This window comes from Columba livia, chromosome W (assembly GCF_036013475.1).
Source record: "Columba livia isolate bColLiv1 breed racing homer chromosome W, bColLiv1.pat.W.v2, whole genome shotgun sequence".
In the NCBI taxonomy this organism is placed as follows: domain Eukaryota; kingdom Metazoa; phylum Chordata; class Aves; order Columbiformes; family Columbidae; genus Columba; species Columba livia.
In genome coordinates, this window is record NC_088641.1 from 1,468,876 (window position 1) to 1,488,315 (window position 19,440).

General features: G+C 43.4%; 1 protein-coding gene across 13 annotated transcripts in view; it reads right to left on the reverse strand.

Moving 5' to 3' along the window:
* LOC102097274 (netrin receptor DCC) overlaps nucleotides 1-19,440 on the reverse strand; it is a 412,480-nt gene that overhangs the window by 170,718 nt on the left and 222,322 nt on the right. For all 13 annotated transcript variants that reach the window (XM_065044619.1, XM_065044617.1, XM_065044616.1 and 10 more), the window contains one exon: nucleotides 536-820. In XM_065044619.1, coding sequence (XP_064900691.1) covers nucleotides 536-820 — 285 coding nt within the window. The remainder of the gene's footprint in view (nucleotides 1-535; nucleotides 821-19,440) is intronic.

A 19,440-nucleotide genomic window follows, 5' to 3' on the forward strand; every position in this document is an offset into this window, starting at 1 on the left:
GTTGATCTTTAAAGTCCAACTTGTACAATTCTGTGATTCTACATTCGCTCAGCCATGAATTTGGGAACATCATGCGTCCCATTTAAACTCCGTCAGATCCCAAACGGTGCTCTGGGCACCTTGGTAGGTCACGCCAGGCCCTGAATTACCCAAATAACCTCACTTCGAGTAGGGAAATTCAACAGCTGGTCCCAACAAATCACTTTGAAGTTCATGAAGCGACACAAACTCTCCCAGCGAGCGCTCTGGGTGATGGGAAGGACTCGTCCCTCCCCATTGACCATGTCAAAGAGACCAATTTCACGCACATCTAAATTATGTGCTTCAAGTTAGAAAGCAAAAATATTTTCCTAAGGTGTCAACTCCTCACCTTGACGTCCAAGTGCTTCTAAAGGTCTCCAAGCTCTTCCATATGAAGAAGAACTTGGAAGTTTGTAGAAGGAACTGGGAACAAGGTGGGATAAACTGCATTTCCAAGAATCAAAGGACATGGTGAGGTGAGAACAAGATGATGGAGAAGAATCCAAGTTCCTACCTGCCAAAACTCTGACTTCGGCGTCGTTCCCGGTGCGAGAACTGGCCGGGTTCTTGGCCAAGCACCTGTAGATGCCGCTGTCCCCGTGCTGGACGCGGCTGATCTGCAGAGCCCCGGAGGGCAGGACGGCCACGCGTGGGTCACTCGGGTTCGGGGACACGTCCTCCTGGTTCCGCTGCCAGTGAACCACGGGCATGGGCTCTCCAACCACTTCACACTTGAGCAGGATGGTGTCTCCTGCGAAAGCCGTGACCGATTCCGTCTGGGAAAGGAACCTCAGTGGTCCTGCAAATATGAAAAGAAAAACCAAAACACAATTATATAGCTGCTGGAAATAGAAATTGCACAGGACAGAGATGACAATTTGAACCGCTCAGAGCAGGGGGGCGTTCAAAGGAAGGCACTACCAAACCTATGGAAGGTTGGGAAACGTTACAGTTGCACCTTGCTGTATTTCTCCTTCCCTCCAAATCAAAGGAAGAATACTCTACAAAGCCTCTGTTCAATGAAATATTTCACATGAGGAACAGCCTGTGTCTGTTTTCCGTGAAACATTTGACTCATGAGGGCAGGAGAGAAGAGGCTGGAGCTTGAACCGCGCAATGCCCAGATGCCCCGACCTCACTCGGTGCAAAACCATGAGGCCCAGGTCCTTCACGTGCTAGAGAAAAACCCACAAGAACAAGAATCATAGAATAACAACACAGGTTGAGTTGGAAGGGACCTTAAAATGCATCTACTCCAACCCCTGGCCATGGGCAGGGACATCTTCAACTAGACCAGGTTGCCCACCTCGTCCAATCCGGCCTGGCACATCTCCAGCACTGGGGCATCTACAACTTCTCCAGGGCCTCGCCATCCCCATTCGGAAGAATTTCTTCCTTAGATCTCATCCAAATCTCTTCTCAGTTTAAAGCCATCACCCCTTGTCCCATCACTACACGTCCTTGTCAAAAGTCCCTCTCATAGGTCCCTTGTGGAGATGGTGGGGACGTATTTTGGGGACCCTATTTGGCTCTAGCCCTGGACAATCCCCTAGAAATGACCCATTAAAATACCACCAAACGTTCAGCAAAAGTGATGCACTGGGGAACAATCATGTATTGAAAAATGCATTTGAGCGGGAGCCCCAGGATCATTTCCTGATTCAAACCCTCATTTTCTGGGGATATTTTGACCACCCATCTCTAGTCTCAGTTCTCCTCCTTAAACACGTCGCTCCTGTGTCCCAGAGCATCTCCAAACTGTAAGCTGGAAAATTAGAAGCGTCCAACACTTTAATTAAAAAGAAGTAAAATAAAATATTAAGATAAACACAGTATGTACAGTGATGGAAAGCTGTTGAAAAGTGCAGATTTTCCTAGGAGGAAAGACACAAATCTAATAATTTACTGTAAAAAACATGACTAAAAGGATGGGCTTGCTCATGCTTTGCCCCTTTCCGCATGTATCCCAACACTTTTTCTTTAAGAGTTTAAAGAAAACATCATAAAATTCACGCAGAACAGATCAAGATGCTGCAAAAAAAACAGAGGGGGTGAAAAAGACACTAATTACCTTTGTCTAGGGCTGTGTTTAAAACTGGTTTATCTCTCCTAATAGACAAGATTTTCAAACTATCCCTTGGTCTTCCCAAAGCTCCTTAGGAAGCTTAATTGTAAGCCGGACCCAACTCTGATTTACTCGGCAGCCTATCGGGATCCCCATCTTCCCTTCCCGAAGACCCAATTATTAAGCAATTAAAGTTCACTTAATAACAAGGCTTATCATTTGGGGGACAGGCCGCAGGGCCTGGAACACATCGGGCTATTAAATATTCAGCAATTTAGTAGCGCTCAGTAAAATCCCCAGGAGAAGAACTGCTTTAAATGCTTTATTTGTTTCAAATTAAAGTCTGCAAGGTTACTTAACATCAAGACAAGACCTTTTATATTTTTCAATTCACATAATAGCTGAAGGGCGAGAAACCAAGGTAATGAAAATAGTGATTTCCTTCTGCTTGCTTCAGAAAATAAGAAAGAAAACGAGCATGGATGAGTGAAGCTCAAAATGTAAATATTTCAGAAACTTCTCTTTAATTCTCTCTTCCACAGGCTGGTTTCCAAAGAGCTGCGATACTTTATTTACTCTATATTCGTGTTTCTTTCCCAGCTCCTGTTTGCAAGGCTGAAAAGATTTACGGCGAGTAATTCGCACAAGTGGCGGAACACAAAACCTACGGGCTCCACCAAATAATTCAAGCGTGGATGTGGCGTTCGGGTGAGCTCATAGAAACGGGAGCTAAATAAAACCGAGCTTAACTGTAAACCCCATCTTACGGGACTAGAGGCCGCACGTCTCCGAGGAGATAGAACTGATGAAGAGCTGGACACATTTCTGATTGAGAAGAAACTCCTCGTACCGCCCATCAGACAAGGACACAAAAGGGAAGGGGTTAAATAGCACAATAAAATATTATTAAGATACTTTAGGCCTTTGTATGTTTTATATATGAACTTTAAGCAGTTAAGGTTCATATAGATGCAATTTAAACCAATCTGCCAGCAAAGGCACCTCGGTGCAAAGTGATGAAGAGGAAGGTGCCCCATTGTCTGACAAGCCAAGGATGGAACCAGCCCCATGTTTCAAAAGCAGACGAAGAATCAAGTCATCAGAAGCCTATTTCTTATTACTTATTTTCAACACAAAGCTCCAGCGCTCCTCAAGTTGTGGCTCATATTGGAAATAATTCAACCTGCTCAAATAATTTCAAGTAATAATAATTAACAGCCAGGAAACACAAAATCTTTGCGAGGAGCCGCTAATTTTCTCTACGGGCCTCGTCTCCAGTCGCTCTCTTTGCTTCAACTACTGGAACGGTATATATGGGAAACCAGGGATGGTTTCTTCTGATTAGCACTCCTTTTTCATCAAATTCACATGGCCAAGCTAAAAATACATTAACAGTGTTAATGCACAAGCGTTCGGCCTCTCTGCCTAAATTAGAGCCCCCATCTCCCAAGTCTTCCCAGATGGGATTCATCAATTCACCAATTAAGAGCTCGTGACCACTATAAATCCGGGCAAACCTCCCCCTTGAATTCAACGCACAGACGCGGTCGCTTCTGGTAGATCACGTCACGTCCAAAACCACCGTGAAATGGGGAATACTCAATGATTTGTGATTGTTGATTTATGATTTCCAGTCTGGAAGTTTGATTTATGAAGTTGGATTTCAACACAGATGACTCTGGTCTATGACCTTACCTGTAGGAGATAAAGATCGACGTGGGCTTGGCGTTAAAATTTGGATTGAGATCCAAGAAATTATTTACGACGCGGTGGCGAGGTCCAAATAGCTCTGGATCAACCAAAGTACACTATTGTGTACACTATTATTTTAATTATTATAGAATTAATTATTACACAAGTGTGTTTGTGCTCCTGTAAAGAAAACTTAAGGACCACCATCACCAGATACTCTAAAAAGATAATAAAGGAAGACTTTAAACAGACGCTATTATGCTTAAAATCCATTGAACAAGTGTCAGAAGTACAAATCTGCATAACATGGGGTTTTTTGCTGTCCTCTTGGCACACGTCTCATGGATTTTGGATTGAGATGTGACTCATCCCGCTTTGTGCCAGCAGAGGAAAAGCAGCTTAGATGCTTCCAGCCACATTTATCCCAAACTCCGAGCCAAACAAAGCATTTGGCCTAGTTTCAGGAGAACCAAACTGCGATGAGCTTTTCCAGCCTACGCGTTTTACGGGCCAGACAATTATTTCTGCAACTTGTGTTTAGCGTTCAGTTATCATGCTGGGAAATGAGTTTTGATGTTCTTGCGGGTAAGTCCTCAAGGCCTTTCTTGGTGTGAGGTGATCCCGCTACCCCTCTGGCCACCGTTTTGAGCCCTGAGGTGATTCTGGTGCCCCCAGGGCCGCCATTTCAAGCCCTGAGGTGATTCTGGCGCCCCTAGGGCCACCATTTTGAGATCTGAAGTGATTCCAGTGCCGCCATTCTCAGCACTTGTAGGGCCACCATTTGGAGCCCTGAGGTGGTTCTGGTGCCGCCATTTGGAGCCCTGAGGTGATTCTGGTGCCACCATTTTGGGCCCTGAGGTGATTCTGGTGCCCCTGGTGCCGCCATTTTGAGCCCTGAGGTGATTCTGGTGCCCCTGGTACCACCATTTGGAGCCCTGAGGTGATTCTGGTGCCCCTGGTACCACCATTTGGAGCCCTGAGGTGATTCTGGTGCCGCCATTTTGAGCCCTGAGGTGATTCTGGTGCCGCCATTTTGAGCCCTGAGGTGATTCTGGTGCCGCCATTTTGAGCCCTGAGGTGATTCTGGTGCCCCTGGTGCTGCCATTTGGAGCCCTAAGGTGATTCCGGTGCTGCCATATGGAGCCCTGAGGGGATTCCGCTGCCGCCATTTGGAGCCCTGAGGTGATTCCGGCGCTGCCATCTGGAGCCCTGAGGTGATTCCGCTGCCGCCATTTGGAGCCCTGAGGTGATTCCTGTGCCCCTGGTACCACCGTTTTGACCCCTGAGGTGAGGCTCCCAAAACTGTATAAACAGATATAATGTATAAATAGATATATAAGGGAGGATTTAAGGCAGCATTTAGGCTCAAACACTTGGGCTGTGCGCAAGCCCGATGTGCCGATTTCTGGCAGCGATCTAATTCCGCCAAGGCAAGCTGAACAAAGACAGAGCCAGGACCTGCCCTTTGATGCCTCTTACCTATCACAGGAAATAAATGAACTTATTATTGTGAAAAAGACTTTTCTGGGGCCTGCGTTCCCAATGTCAGCTCGGATTATCAAAACAACAAGAATTTTAAAATCTAATTTACTTGTCACCTTTTCTGCGGCTCGCTTGCTGGCCGCGCTCGGCGCAACGCGTGGAAACCATCTATTTTTTCCATCGTATTTGTGCTGGAGGGGGATTTTCATCACGGATTCCACGCCTTCATGGTCAGTTCTGCTTAATCTTCGCAGATCTTCTCCGATTCAAAGCGCCGGCACAAAACTGCTGTTCCCGAGCACCCCGCACGCACTGAGAACAACCAAAATCTCTATTTAAAGTGAGTCGTTCAAGTACAACCCTCAAGATATCGTTTCTTATCCTTTTACCGATTTTTCAGCATTTCATGCGAACTGAATCTGTCATTCCTCAAGGTCACGGCTTGAAATTATAACCTCTTAATAGCTACGTGCACATTATCTCCAGAGCTCCACGCCTACAGCCCCCATGGGTTGGATTTAGCTCTCCTGTCTCACAATTTCAGCTTAAAACTATTTGCTGATCCCTCAAATACAAGGCACAGCAGATCTTCAAAGCAACAAACGCGCTCATATTTATTAACGAGCCGACGTGATATACTGAATTTCTCGGCGTGTAACTCCCCGCCGCTCACAGTAGCGTTCACAACACACCTGTGTGGGGAAATGAAAGATTATCCTAAATTTTTAGCATCCGCCGAAGAGCCCACCTACTGCTTTTGTCCTTGTTAATACACAAATCCGAGGGTGTAAATCTCTTGGTCTCCTCGCCAGCGCTCGTGGCTCACAGCCAGGCCGAGAAAACCTGCAAATCTGCTCCTCAAACAGGAAAAAAGCAAGAACAAAACAGGACTTTTTGTCTCGCTGAAGAGTCTAAAAAGGGCCAGATGTCAAAATCCCGAATTCAAACCATTAAAAAAAACACAGGTACTCCCATTTGTGTGCTGAGAGTTCGCTGGGTCAAGTGTCATATAGTCCATTCCGTTTGTGGTCCCTTCCAACCTCGTGTCCTATGTCCCCACGACCTACGTCTCCACGTCCCCACGTCTCAACATCCTACGTCTCACGTTTCTACATTCTACGTCTCACATCTCTACGCCCCATGACTCACATCTCTACATCCTACATCTCAACATGTCATGTCTCTACACTTCTACATTCAAGCCTTGCACTTGGAGCAGTGACTTGGTTTCCACAACGCACAGCACAAAGATGCCCCCAGAGGACCAGCCAACTCTTGATATAACAATCTACAAATGGAAGACGGTATTTTTGTGACTTGCCTCATTTAAAGTCCTTCAGAACCACCTTGGAGATCTTCAGAGTCATTAGGTATTATCTTACATGGTTAATAAAGATAAAACCAACGGGACATTTAGACTTTGTAAACCCACGAGATGTGAAACAGCTCAACATTTGACCCCATAGCTCTTGGCTTCAAACACCCAACTCCTCTCCTCTTATCCCACCCACAAGATATTGAACCCGACGGCAAAAACTCAAGAGAAAATAGACCACAAATCAACCAGAAAAGCGGTTCTGACAAATTCCGCGTGATACTATGGTGCCCGTCCACCAAGGCCAAAGTCACGCAGCAAACCACGCATCGGAAATAACAGGAGACTTAAATGAGACATTAAATGGGATGTTAAATTATGGGATTGTTGAACACACAAGAATCATGTTATAATTGTTTTACTGGTCTAAGCAGCAATACTGTTCCAAAATTATAACTTCCTCATAAGCGCATGGCATTTATTTATAGATCTATTTAAATGTGCTTTTCCACCTCCTTTTCCTAATCATTAAAACTAACAGAATTACTCTTGCCCTCGCCCCCAAGAAATCAGTGGCTTCCTCAGAAAAGCAACTAAAACCAGGGAGCAATTAGGGTCTGACAGATTCACTAATAAACCAGCGAAACATTTGAATTGCGCGACGTATCTTTTTAAGAGACGACCCTGAAATACGGCGCAATAAACGAATTAACCGAGCGCAGCGACCTCTCCGTTGGTTGTTAAACTGGGAGAACAGCGGCAAATCCCGGCGTGAGAAACGCGGGCGCCAGCGGCGTTTCATCGAGCGTTAGCGGACGACCCTCAATCAGCGGCCGGCGTTGTGGGTAAGTGGCCGTTTAGCGGCGGCGGCGCTTGAGTTACGGCAATTCCCAGGTTGTTACGGCTCCGTCGTTGCCGTTACTGCTCACAAACACACACGCGGGACCCGTTCGCCGCGGCGTAGGCACAAGGTACTGCATATCAAGTTGGAATTTATCAAAGCGCAAGGATAGGGAGGTGAGAAGGGTAGCGCTACAGCATCAAAATACTCCTAAGTTGGGGTTGGGGAGAGAAAATAGCCAGAATCTGCACAAATTTGGATGGTATTTGCCCATAATTTCTTCATTTTATTCTACAGTTTATGCCTGGTTTTATCCCTTCATTTTATTCTCCAATTTATCCCTGGTTTCCACACGTATTTTATCTTCCATTGGCACGGGGCTGTGAATGGAGCATTCTCTGCCCATTGCTTCCATAGGGATTGGGTAAGGACTAACCTCAGGCTTTACATTTGAGTCCATAAAGCGGTTTAGCAAACCGGAGTGACCCATAAACCTATTTCCGGGGTGGGATCCAGCCAAAAAACGTGACGTGCTACATCATATCGTGGCCTCGGTCACACAAAATCCATCTCAGATCAAAACTGTCCAGGCACCCATTGGTTACTCTTCAAACTCTTGTATGCAAGAAGCCTAATTTTATCTTATTTTTTGTATATATTTATATACATGTTCTCAATGACTTCAGTGCTCCTGACTTGCCCGGGATGCTGATGGAATCACGGGCCATTTTCTTGCCCGTAGCGCCAACAAAACTGCCTAGAAAAGGGTCTTTTCTGATGGGGTTGAGCTCTCTGCCGTAAGAAACAAATATAATAATAAAAGCAATAACATCACCATAAAGTGCATTAAAATGCAGCGAGTTCTGCGCTGGTTGAATCCTCCAGCCTTGTACTTGACCTCAAATGTCAATTTGGAGGAGAAAAATCATATAACAGGTGAATATCAGGCGCCGTCTTTCCCTCCCGGAGCGACAACAGCAGCGTTTTGGACGGAGCTGTTTAAAAACCACCTTTCTAACATCAAAAAGGACGTTAAGTGCAAATAAATCAGAGCAAGAAAACAAGATGACACAACATTTTACATTCGCCACCTTCACTTTAAGCTGTTGCAAAACCCAAGAGCTTGTGGGACACCACAAGCTTCTCCGGTGACTTTAAGCACCAGTAAAACTTGCCACGGTTTTCTGTTCCATTTTACCTGCCAACCGAGTTTTCTTTGCATTTTCATCCCTATTTTGCAGCCTTGATTTTCATCTTAAAAACCCAGAAGGTATATGGAAAAGCAACATTCACATGATGAATAAACATCATCGTACCCCCCGACTTCCAAGAGTCTCTTTTCAAACTGGAAATGCTCTTCTCCTATGAAAATGCAACACGGCCACAGGTTTAAGACAGACAAGCAATGGGGTTATGTCGTTCTAATGCCAGTTCCAATAGCTGTGTCATTGCCCGGTTCGTCGCTCAGAAAATACGCTTATAACTGAAAAACAATAGCAAGTTGCATCAGCTTCTAATGTCTAAGATCTTCACCTTAGAAATTATTTCCTGATAATTTTCAGCCGACTTCACAACAAACTTGAGAAGACTCAGCTAATTCTCCCCTGCAAGATAAAGCTAAAATATTACGTTATGTAGTCAATATACGGCACGATATATTACGTGCTCCCTTCACCAAGGGTTTAGTTATTTCCAGTCAATATTTAGAGAATGTTGGGGTTTCATTGAAATATTCTTGTTAGATATATCGTATAACTCCAACCAGCTTCATTTAAATCCCTCTATAGTCTCCCTCAAGTCACCGCAGTGATTAATACTTGGCAGCAATAAAGGCGGCAGAATATCTGGAGCAACACACTAAACTCGGCTTTCTTGTTCCACAGCCAGTTTATTTGCTGTAAACCACTGAAATGCACCCTCGGCGCTGGAAGTTCAGCAGGACGTGTTCAAATGTGGGCATTCGTTTTAAAGCGTTACGATTATTTTCTCTCTCTTTGCCTACACGTTGAACGAGGCCGAATTTACCGTCTGGCCCTGGGGCATTTTTAGCTGATCGAGGATGGATTAGGGCCGTGAACACACCAGACTTGGGTTTTCAGTTGTTTGCCTCCATATATAATCAGGTTTTTTAATTATATAATGATTTTTCTAACCCTTAGCATTATATTTAACTCACTTTTTTTCTTAAAAAAGCTTATTCCTTAACATTAATGACTCTTCCAAGCTAATCAATCAAACTCCCCCTTGTCATCAAGTTACTTTTCCAACAAATCTCCGCTAAAGGCAAAAATCAAAATCGACTCCGACAAAAAAAGAGGAGGATCCAAAAGAACAATTTAAAGCACCTGGAATGGTTTAAATATTTGATATATGAACTGAACAGACAACAGATCGGATCCCCAGCCACATCCAGCTCGGGATTTTGTGTCCGTGTCCACGATGGGCAAAAATCACTCTATTTTTTACATTAAAAATATATTCACAAATCACTCCCTATTGTGTTTGGTGCAGAATGCGGAATTTCAGCTGCCAAGCCCAAAACCTCAGAGAGGCCTTTTCCGCCCCCTGCTTTTCCTTTGCTCCCGTTCACAGACGCGCTCCCTCGACGCCCTAATTCACTGTTTCTCCTTCACCGCCTCTGACAAGCCCAACAAATGGATTTACTTCCCAGAGCAAACACAGATGTCGTGTTCCACAGGCAGAATGTGAACAAAGTTACTGCGAAAACACAGATATTAATCATAGTTTCCAAATACAACACAAAGCGGTTGATTCTCAATGTCGTTTTACCCAGAACAACCGAAAAAGCAAGTTGGGCCTTCTCAAAATTTACAAGGTTTCTAACAATTTCCACCATTTAAATTTCACACCAAAAACTCATTTTATCCTAAAACACCATCCTACCGACCCTCTCCACTCAAGTACCAAATAATTTCATGCAACACTGAAAGAACGCTGATATTTTCTGTCAGCTTGTAGTTATTAAATAGATATTTTGAGGCCTAGCGGAGCTTTGCGCGCTGGGAGCGCCGAGTTCTTCTCTGTTCAACGATGATTTAGGGGCTCCTGGATCCTGCAAATCACCAGAGGCCTTTTTACAAGCTGAGGGATGAAAAATATAAGTCGGAACAATTTAATTTGGAATGATAGGACTATGAAGTAGAAGGGAAATTAGATCTTCTAAGGAAAGACATTTGCTAACAGAGTCGAACAGTGAATGAGCGTCTGGCTAAGGGCCCAGCGCTTACTTTGCCTCGTAATTTTAATAGAATTTATCAAGTCCTAATGTTATGAAGATGTCAAATTGTGCTGAACTTGAGTTATCACATTTGAGACATTCACTGGACTCAAGGGCTGAGGCTTTTCCAACATCGGGATGCAGGGATGTTTTTCCTGGCACACAGTGATGTATGTAACACATCCATGCCCTTTCCGTTCCATATCAAAACTGACTCTCAGTAAATAATAATTTATCGCCCATGCATTAGACAAAATAAAACGGTGTATTTCTAATGTCACCCTCATGAAATGACTCCTCAAAGATCTTGACTAAAAAAATATTTCAGAACGGCTTAAAATTGTCATTTGACTGCGAATAATCAGTAGACAAGGGATCAGCCCCAGCCAGCATGGGTTTAGGAGAGGCAGGTCCTGTCTGACCAACCTGATCTCCTTTTATGATCAGGTGACTCACCTGGTGGATGAGGGGAAAGCCGTGGATGTGGTCTATCTGGACTTCAGCAAAGCCTTTGCCACTGTCTCCCATCATATACTCCTGCAAAAGCTGGGAGCCCATGGCTTGGGCAAGTGCACTCTCTGCTGGGTTAAGAACTGGCTGGAGGGCCGGGCCCAGAGAGTGCTGGTGAATGGGGCTGCATCCAGCTGGCGGCCAGGCACTAGTGGTGTCCCCAGGGGTCAGGGTTGGGTCCGGTCCTGTTCAACATCTTCATTGATGATTTAGATGAGGGGATTGAGACCATCGTCAGCAAATTTGACACCAAGTTGGGAGGGAGTGTGGAGCTGCTGGAAGGCAGGAGGGCTCTGCAGAGGGGTCTGGAGAGACTGGAAAAATGGGCCCATTCCAATGGGATGAAGTTCAACAAGGCCAAGTGACGGGTGCTGCCCTTTGGCCACAACAACCCCTGCAGCGCTCCAGGCTGGGCACAGAGTGGCTGGAGAGCAGTCAGGCAGAAAGGGACCTGGGGGGACTCATGGACAGGAAGCTCAACAGGAGCCACCAGTGTGCCCAGGTGGCCAAGAAGGCCAATGGGATCCTGTCCTGGATCCAAACCAGCGTGGTCAGCAGGACAAGGGCAGTGATCCTTCCCCTGTGCTCTGCATTGGGGAGGCCACACCTGGAGTGTTGTGTTCAGTTCTGGGCCCCTCAGCTCAGGAAAGAGATTGAAGTGCTGGAGCGGGTGCAGAGAAGAGCAACAAGACTGGGGAAGGGACTGGAACACAAGCCCTATGGGGAGAGGCTGAGGGAGCTGGGCTTGTTTAGTCTGGAGAAGAGGAGGCTTAGAGCTGAGCTCAGCACTCTCTAGAACTACCTGAAGGGCAGTTCTAGCCAGGTGGGGCTTGGTCTCTTCTCCCAGGCAGTCAGCAATAGGACAAGGGGGCATGGGCTTAAATTTAGGCTGGGGATTAGAAAGCAATTCTCTGCAGAGAGAGTGGTCAGGCATTGGAATGGCTGCCCAGGGAGGTGCTGGACTCACCGGCCCTGGAGGTTTTTAAACTGAGCTTGGCCATGGCACTTAGTGCCATGATCTAGTCAATGGACTGGAGTTGGACCAAGGCTTGGACTCGATGATCTCTGAGGTCTTTTCCAACCCAGTCCATTCTGTGATTCCGTATGTTTCAAATATTACTAGGAATATAATTTCAACCTAGATTTTAAAGAAGACTTATATTTAGCAATTACTGAAGCGAGTACCTGGATTAATTAACTTTCCTCCCTTAGAACAGGGAGATTTTGCGCAGAAACGTGGCAGTGAAACATGATTAAACTCAACAGAATAAAACTTAAGAATGAGATGCTAAAAAGACATAAAATAGAAACTTATTTCCATGTAGAAATGGAAGCCCCTCAAGCTTCTGGAGTCAATATTTTTTGCTACAAAAATTGAGAAAAGCAGCTTACGACCCAGACCGAGCAGTTATTTGATGAGTTAAGCTGGAACCAGATAAACCGAAGAACTAGAACCTGCGATTATTTATTCATTTCTTTTCCCTGTAATTTTACTTTGGGAATTCAGATAAGCCAGAAAAAATGGCTTTTTTTTTCCCCATAGTATTTTAATTTCTGGATTGAATTGGAACCTCACACATTTTCAGAGCGGATCTTCTGCTCCCAGTTAACAATTAACAAGAGATAGACGCATCTAATGATATTATTAACGTGCTTTTCAAGACTGTTATATTAGGATATGATACTTACATTATTTAAATTATATAAGGCACATATTAAAAGGCACCATGAGTACGAAGTCTCTTAGTGATCGGGTCCCAAGACGACCAAAATGTTGCTTTTTTGCCCCAAAATCCCACCCTCCGCTCTACAATTTACAGCACTGCCAAGTGACAAACATTGGAAATTAAGCAATGCATCTAAGATGAAAACATTCTAATATTTAGACTTAATATTTAGATTCAAGCATAACTTTGATTGGGAATAACGCCGGAAACCAGGTGAGCAGAAACAAAGAGACTTTGCTACGCAAAGCGCGCCTGAGAATACATAAATCTAATTGAAAATCAATGCGCAACCAAGCTCCAAAGTAACAAACAGCATCCCGAAGTGATTGGGTGTTAAAAATACTTATAAAGCGCTGTGGAAAAACGTCGTAAGGAATATACACGCATTTCAAAGTCGAAAATGATGCAAAATAGATGGGAGAAAAATGCTGTTGAATTGGGGGAAACAACCAAGAAGGAGAATTTGGATGGAGAATCTGATTGTGTTTTGGTCCAACTTTTCTTGAAGCGATACAACAATGAGGTGGAGCATTGATAACACCCTCCAGGCATCTACTCCAATACGAACAACACGTAGCGAATGATTAACGAAAGAAAACTCAGCATCAAGAATCCTCCACTAGCCTAAGAGCTGATTAACTAGTCATTAAAGAGATGTTAACGATTCATTAACCCTTTGTGAAGTACGTATGCGCGGAAAATTGGGATTATTCGTCGCCGGCTTTGCAGGGAGTTTGTTTCCAGTGTGATAAATCCACTCTTGCTGGTTCCAAGTAGTTGTGTTTGATCCGATTTGCCGTCCAAGGATCATTATTGCGATATCTATTTCATCCTCGCTGTCAGTTGTGATAATAGTTGGGATGTCTGGAGCGCCGCCGAGCTAATTCCCACCTCCCAAGTCATGAAGAGACGTGCAAATAAACAGAACAAAATAACATCAAAACATCCCAATGGCCAAGTCACAAGTCGGGGGTTCTCTCCCCAACGCACTGGGAGTTTATTAGCGCCTTTAATTAAACTTGACCATTAAAAACCCGCCTTCCAGCTCCGCCTATTTTCCACGCAGCGTCGCGAAATTCTCCGACCTCAGCAGCTTTACAAAGGTTAGAGGGGCGAAGAGTTTCTTCCGACGTATCGAACACCAAAAAGCCCTTTTCCTGCTCGTCTTGGGATCAAAACCTTTCTTCCAAAATAGATTTATAGATTTAAATACCCCGTTTGACCCTCCGGTTGGGTCGGACGCGATCAAACGCGAGCGTGTGGTGCTTTTCCGCGGGTGTTTGCCTTGTTAGGATCAAACGGAGGGCAGGGGATTAACCTCAGCCTAGAGAAAGGACTAAATCCGGCCCCTAAAGTTTCCATTAATCTTGAGGTTTAGATTCAATCTGGAGGCAGAACATTCAAAAATGATCAGCCAGGCAAATTATTTGGCCAAAGCAAAAACCATTGAATTTCATAAAGATGCTTCAACTCGAGTAACAATATTCCTGTTGAAAATGGAGATTCCTCCAATTACTGGGCTTTGGGAAGAGAAAAGCGCTCATGAAAAGCAGGACGGATGGCTGAGAAACAAAAGCGTCTTTAGGAAAGTCAAGATATCGCGTGTTTTCCACCCAAATAAATCATTCAGCGTTGTTTGCAACAGTGAGAAGGTGCTTGAGCTCTTACAAATAGGCTTGAAAATCCCCGTTGAGTTTGACGCAGGCGAGCGGAGTGCCTGGTGGGATACACGTTTCTCTAGCTGATCTCTGCTCTTCCATGTTTTAATCTGGAAAACTTCAAAATGACCTAAGAAAACACTAAAAAACATCCTAAAGGTTGATGCTCCGCTGTGATACAATTGGGAGCAAAATAGCCCAAGTTTGAATGGAAACGCAACGTGGATTCTTGATATCGATTGATCCACGGGATAAATGAGATGGAAGAGACCAAGTCGTTTTGTTTGGCACCTTCTTGGTCATCGCAGGGAAGACAAATAGTCAGAAAAGGACATTTGGTGTCCGCACTGGTAAATATTTGCGACTATTTTGCGATGTATTCTAGAAATTTCACGTCCCGTGATATCAACAGCATCTGAAGTTTAATGATATTAATAATACATCAATATATCAATATCCCCTTTGGATAGCAAATCCGATGAAGTTTATTCTGTTATTATATAATAAGTATAGAAATAGGAGGAGATTCCCCACACACAAATATACATATAGACATTATTTTTGAGGTATTGTTGCCCAAACGCCATCATTTCTTTCCCACTTCAAATTAGTCACAATTCTACTACTAAATGCCATTTTTTTTGAAGTAATAATGAGTATAAATTGTAATTAACTGATAAACACGGACAAGAGCAACAAGAACGACTGACCCGAGGGATAAATCAGGATTAGGGCAAATAGAGAGCAGGTTTTGTTTGGTTTTAACCTTCCAAATTAATAAGCTTGAAGCTCAGTGAAATATGAAATTGTGCAAATAGCGGCAATTATGTCGAGGTCGTTAGAAAAACCCGACAAGCTCCCAATTTCTCCGCTGTGTTTTATCAGCATTGTAATGAGCACTGATTCTTATTTCAACAATTAATTTTCAGGTCCGTCCATAGAAAGATTTGGCTTCGCCTCCATTGATTTCCTCTCAGTACAATATTTGGGGATTTACGCAAGAAATTCATCAAGATTAGAGGAAATTAGAAAAAGCTGAATATCCACATGACTTAAACATCATAGGATCATTTGGAAAAGACTTTAAGGTCATGGAGTCTATGAATATAATTATACATAGCCCATATATATAATAATTTATATTTTAGGTTTTAAATATCTTTACAGAATTATCTTATGCACCAATAAAAATAACATTAATGTTGGCAAAAAATTAATATATTTACATTTAGTAGAACAAGCCACACACTTAAACCAACATGCAGCAACGCAACTAGAAATTATGTCTCAATGAGATGACGCCAAGTTTGACCATTGTGTTCAATTAATACTTCCTGAAAACTCACAATTACGTCCATTAATGTAACAGGATGTAAGGAGAATAAATAGACTAAAAATAATTATCAACAAGAAAATCAATTTGCAGGAAGATCGAGAAATTGGGTGCAATTTCTATAAGTCAAATACCATCTTATAGTGGTTTTTCCTTTTCGCCTTCGTTCTCAATCACTTCAACATTTCATATTCTTAGAAATTACCTTTATTAAAACATCATCATTTCTCACCCAAAGCAACGAGTTTGCCCAATGGCGTCTCCCAACCAGAAGATCCTCTTCATTTAATTCAATTATTTATAATCTATTTCTTCATATTTTATTTTATAATTGGTATTCCCACAAGCTCATCTTCCAATACAATACCTGCAGATATATCTAAATATACATATGTGTGTGTGTATCTATATACACATATTAATTCATGGAATTAACCACCAAATAACAAGGGGCCACAAGTCACTTCCCACCCCCAAAATGAGGAATTTTAGCAATTCCAAATGGAGGAGTTTTAGCAAGAAAAAGCATTAGTGGCCATGACGACCACAACGCAACGGCCTTGGGGTTATTTGATTCCAGCATCAAATCAATATCTCTGCCTTGGGAGATAAAACTGGGGCAGTCCCACGGTGGCCTAGAAGATGTATCTAAGAATGGAATATTATTATTGTTTTATACTAAGTAAGATTAGAAATAGTTACATAACGGGATGAGCCGTTAGCCACTAATGGAAAATATAGATAGATATATATATATATAATAATATTAAGGGGTTAACTTGCACCTACGTTAAAACCCAGAGGTTGGGATAAGCGCTTGTGTCGGAGTTTGTAAAATTACACGGCGCTCCGGGGATTAGGATGGGGATCTTGTCAAAACTACTCCAGGCCCAAAGGGGAGGATTATGGTGGGGAATTGACTTGCTCCGACTGATTTTAATACAAAAATCACATTTCGGAGACAACGTTCTAATAACGCTTGTGCTTCTCCTCGTGGCCTAGAGCCTTTCCCCGCCTCGTTTGTCTGTTCCTGAGCTGATATCAGCGCTCCAATGTGATTTTTACGTCCCCTCCCTTATTGCGAATAAACACGATTTCCGCCCCGTAAACACGACTGCGCATTTTGCACGTGGTCCAGAACAGATGTAGGATGGAGAAATGCTGAACTGTACAACCATTCATCTTAAACACAGCAATAACCAGGAGAGCTGCTACGGATAGCCTGTTATTATCCGGGTGGTTAAAATACAGATAAGAAATGGCTCGTTATTGCTTTTATAAACCCACGTGGCGTCTTTGCTTTCCCCAGGCAACATTAACCGAGCTGCTGCTCAATTGTGCACAGGGTCTCTGCTCCTCCGAGGATATTTACACCAGAGTTACTCCATCGGGTAACCCTGGAGAGAAATGCCAGGACATGAGAAAGCACAGTCTGTTCCCACTTGCCTTTTTCTTCTGGAATTGCTGCGTTTTCTGTCGTATTTATGTTTAGATCTGATTTGTGCCTATTCCCAAAGTGTTGGCTCAGGTTCTTTTAATTGGGTGTGTTGAGTTCTTGAGCACTGGCTTGGGTTCTTGAGCACCGGGTTCTTTTAATTAGGTGGGTTGGGTTCTTGCACATTGGGTTCTTTAAACTGGGTGGGCTGGGATCTTGTACATTGGGTTCTTTTAATTCTGTGCGTTGGGTTCTTTTAATTGGATGTCTTGAGTTCTTTTAATTGGGTTGAGTTGCGTTCTTACACCTTCGGTTGGATTCTTTGACTTAAGTATGTTGAGTTCTTGTGTGCAGGGTTGGGGTTTTTTAATTGGGTGCGTTGGGCTCTGGCACCTTAGGTTGGGTTCTTTTAATTGGGTTTGCTGGGTTCTAGCACATTGGATTGGGTTCTTTTAATTGGGTGCATTGCGTTCTTGCACACTGGCTTCTTTTAATTGGGTGTGCTGGGTTCTTGCACATTGGCTTCTTTTAATTGGGTGAGTTGGGTTCTTGCACATTGGCTTCTTTTAATTGGGTGTGCTGGGTTCTGGAGCATTGGGTTGGACTCTTGCACATTGGATTCTTGTAATTCTGTGTGTTGGGTTCTTTTAATTAGATGTCTTGGGTTCTTGCACATTGGGTTGGGTTATTTTAACTAGATGGCTGGGGTTCTTTTAATAGGGTGGGTTGGATTCTGTTGGTTGAGTGTGTTGGGTTCTTGAGCATTAGGTTGGGTCCTTTTTATTGGGTGGGTTAGGTTCTAGTGCTTCGGGTTTTTTTAATTGGGTTGGGTCCTTTTAATTGGGGGGGGTTGGATTCTAGTGCTTCGGGTTCTTTTAATTGCGTGGGTTGGATTCTCGAGCATTGGGTTGGGTCCTTTTAATTGCGTGTGTTGGATTCTTGAGCATTGGGTTGGGTTCTTTTAATTGGGTGTGTTGGATTCTTGAGCATTGGGTTGGGTTCTTGTAATTGCGTGTGTTGGATTCTTGAGCATTGGGTTGGGTCCTTTTAATTGTGTGTGTTGGATTCTTGAGCACTGGGTTGGGTTCTTGTAATTGTGTGTGTTGGATTCTTGAGCATTGGGTTGGGTTCTTTTAATTGCGTGTGTTGGATTCTTGAGCATTGGGTTGGGTTCTTTTAATTGGGTGGGTTGGGTTCTTTTAATTGGGCTCTAGTGCGTTGGGTTGGGCTCTTCCTGCCAGGGTGAACTGGGAGATAAACGGGCACCGTGGCAGAAGAGCTTTGATTCAAATTCACACGTATGCTACAACTATTCTACTTTGACAATAACTATATTAATTTCTTGTTATTTTTATCCTTTTAATAAGGTTTGGCCACAATTAGTGTTCCCCCTCCCCTCCCTCTATTACCAACATACTTTTCAAGGGCATAGAAAGGACTGAACGCTTATTTTTGCCACTGCAGATGTAACCCCCAATGTAGCCCATTAATATGGTGAGAAAATACCATTTCTACACAACCATTCAATCCTGGAGAAAGATGCACTTTCAAGATATTGCTCTCGATAAGCATCGATATAAAATGGGGTACGAAGCGCTTAGTAGTTGTTATTTGCCTACAGCTTGTCTATGTCTATCTCAATAAGCACAGCCCATCCAGAAGAAAGAGGCACGTTCGCTATTTGAAAAGTATTGAAAGAACAAACTGCAAAACCCGAATCCAATCCCAGAAGCCACATCCAGAAACAAAGGACGACGACGCATCAAACTGTACAAGTTCGACTATAAATTCAAAAGAAACGTTTCAAACAGCAAAATAAATCGTTTTCCAGAAGAATTTGGCCAAAGAATAGAAATATTTACTCGTCATCTCAAAACCCAGTAATTAAAAAGACACATTGCAATGGATATAAATTCATTTCAGTAGAGTGTAGTGGTTTCCATAAAACAAAATTCCATCGAGCAAAACACTGAACTCATTAGTTCTGGTCTAAATGTTACGAAATAGCTTCTAGAACCAAGAAGTTGAAGGAAATCTTCATTTCTCTTCAAATCAATTATTTCTAGTCTAAGCAACTGTGCAAAATAAGCAGAAACAAGTGTATTTCTCTCCAGTTCCCAATA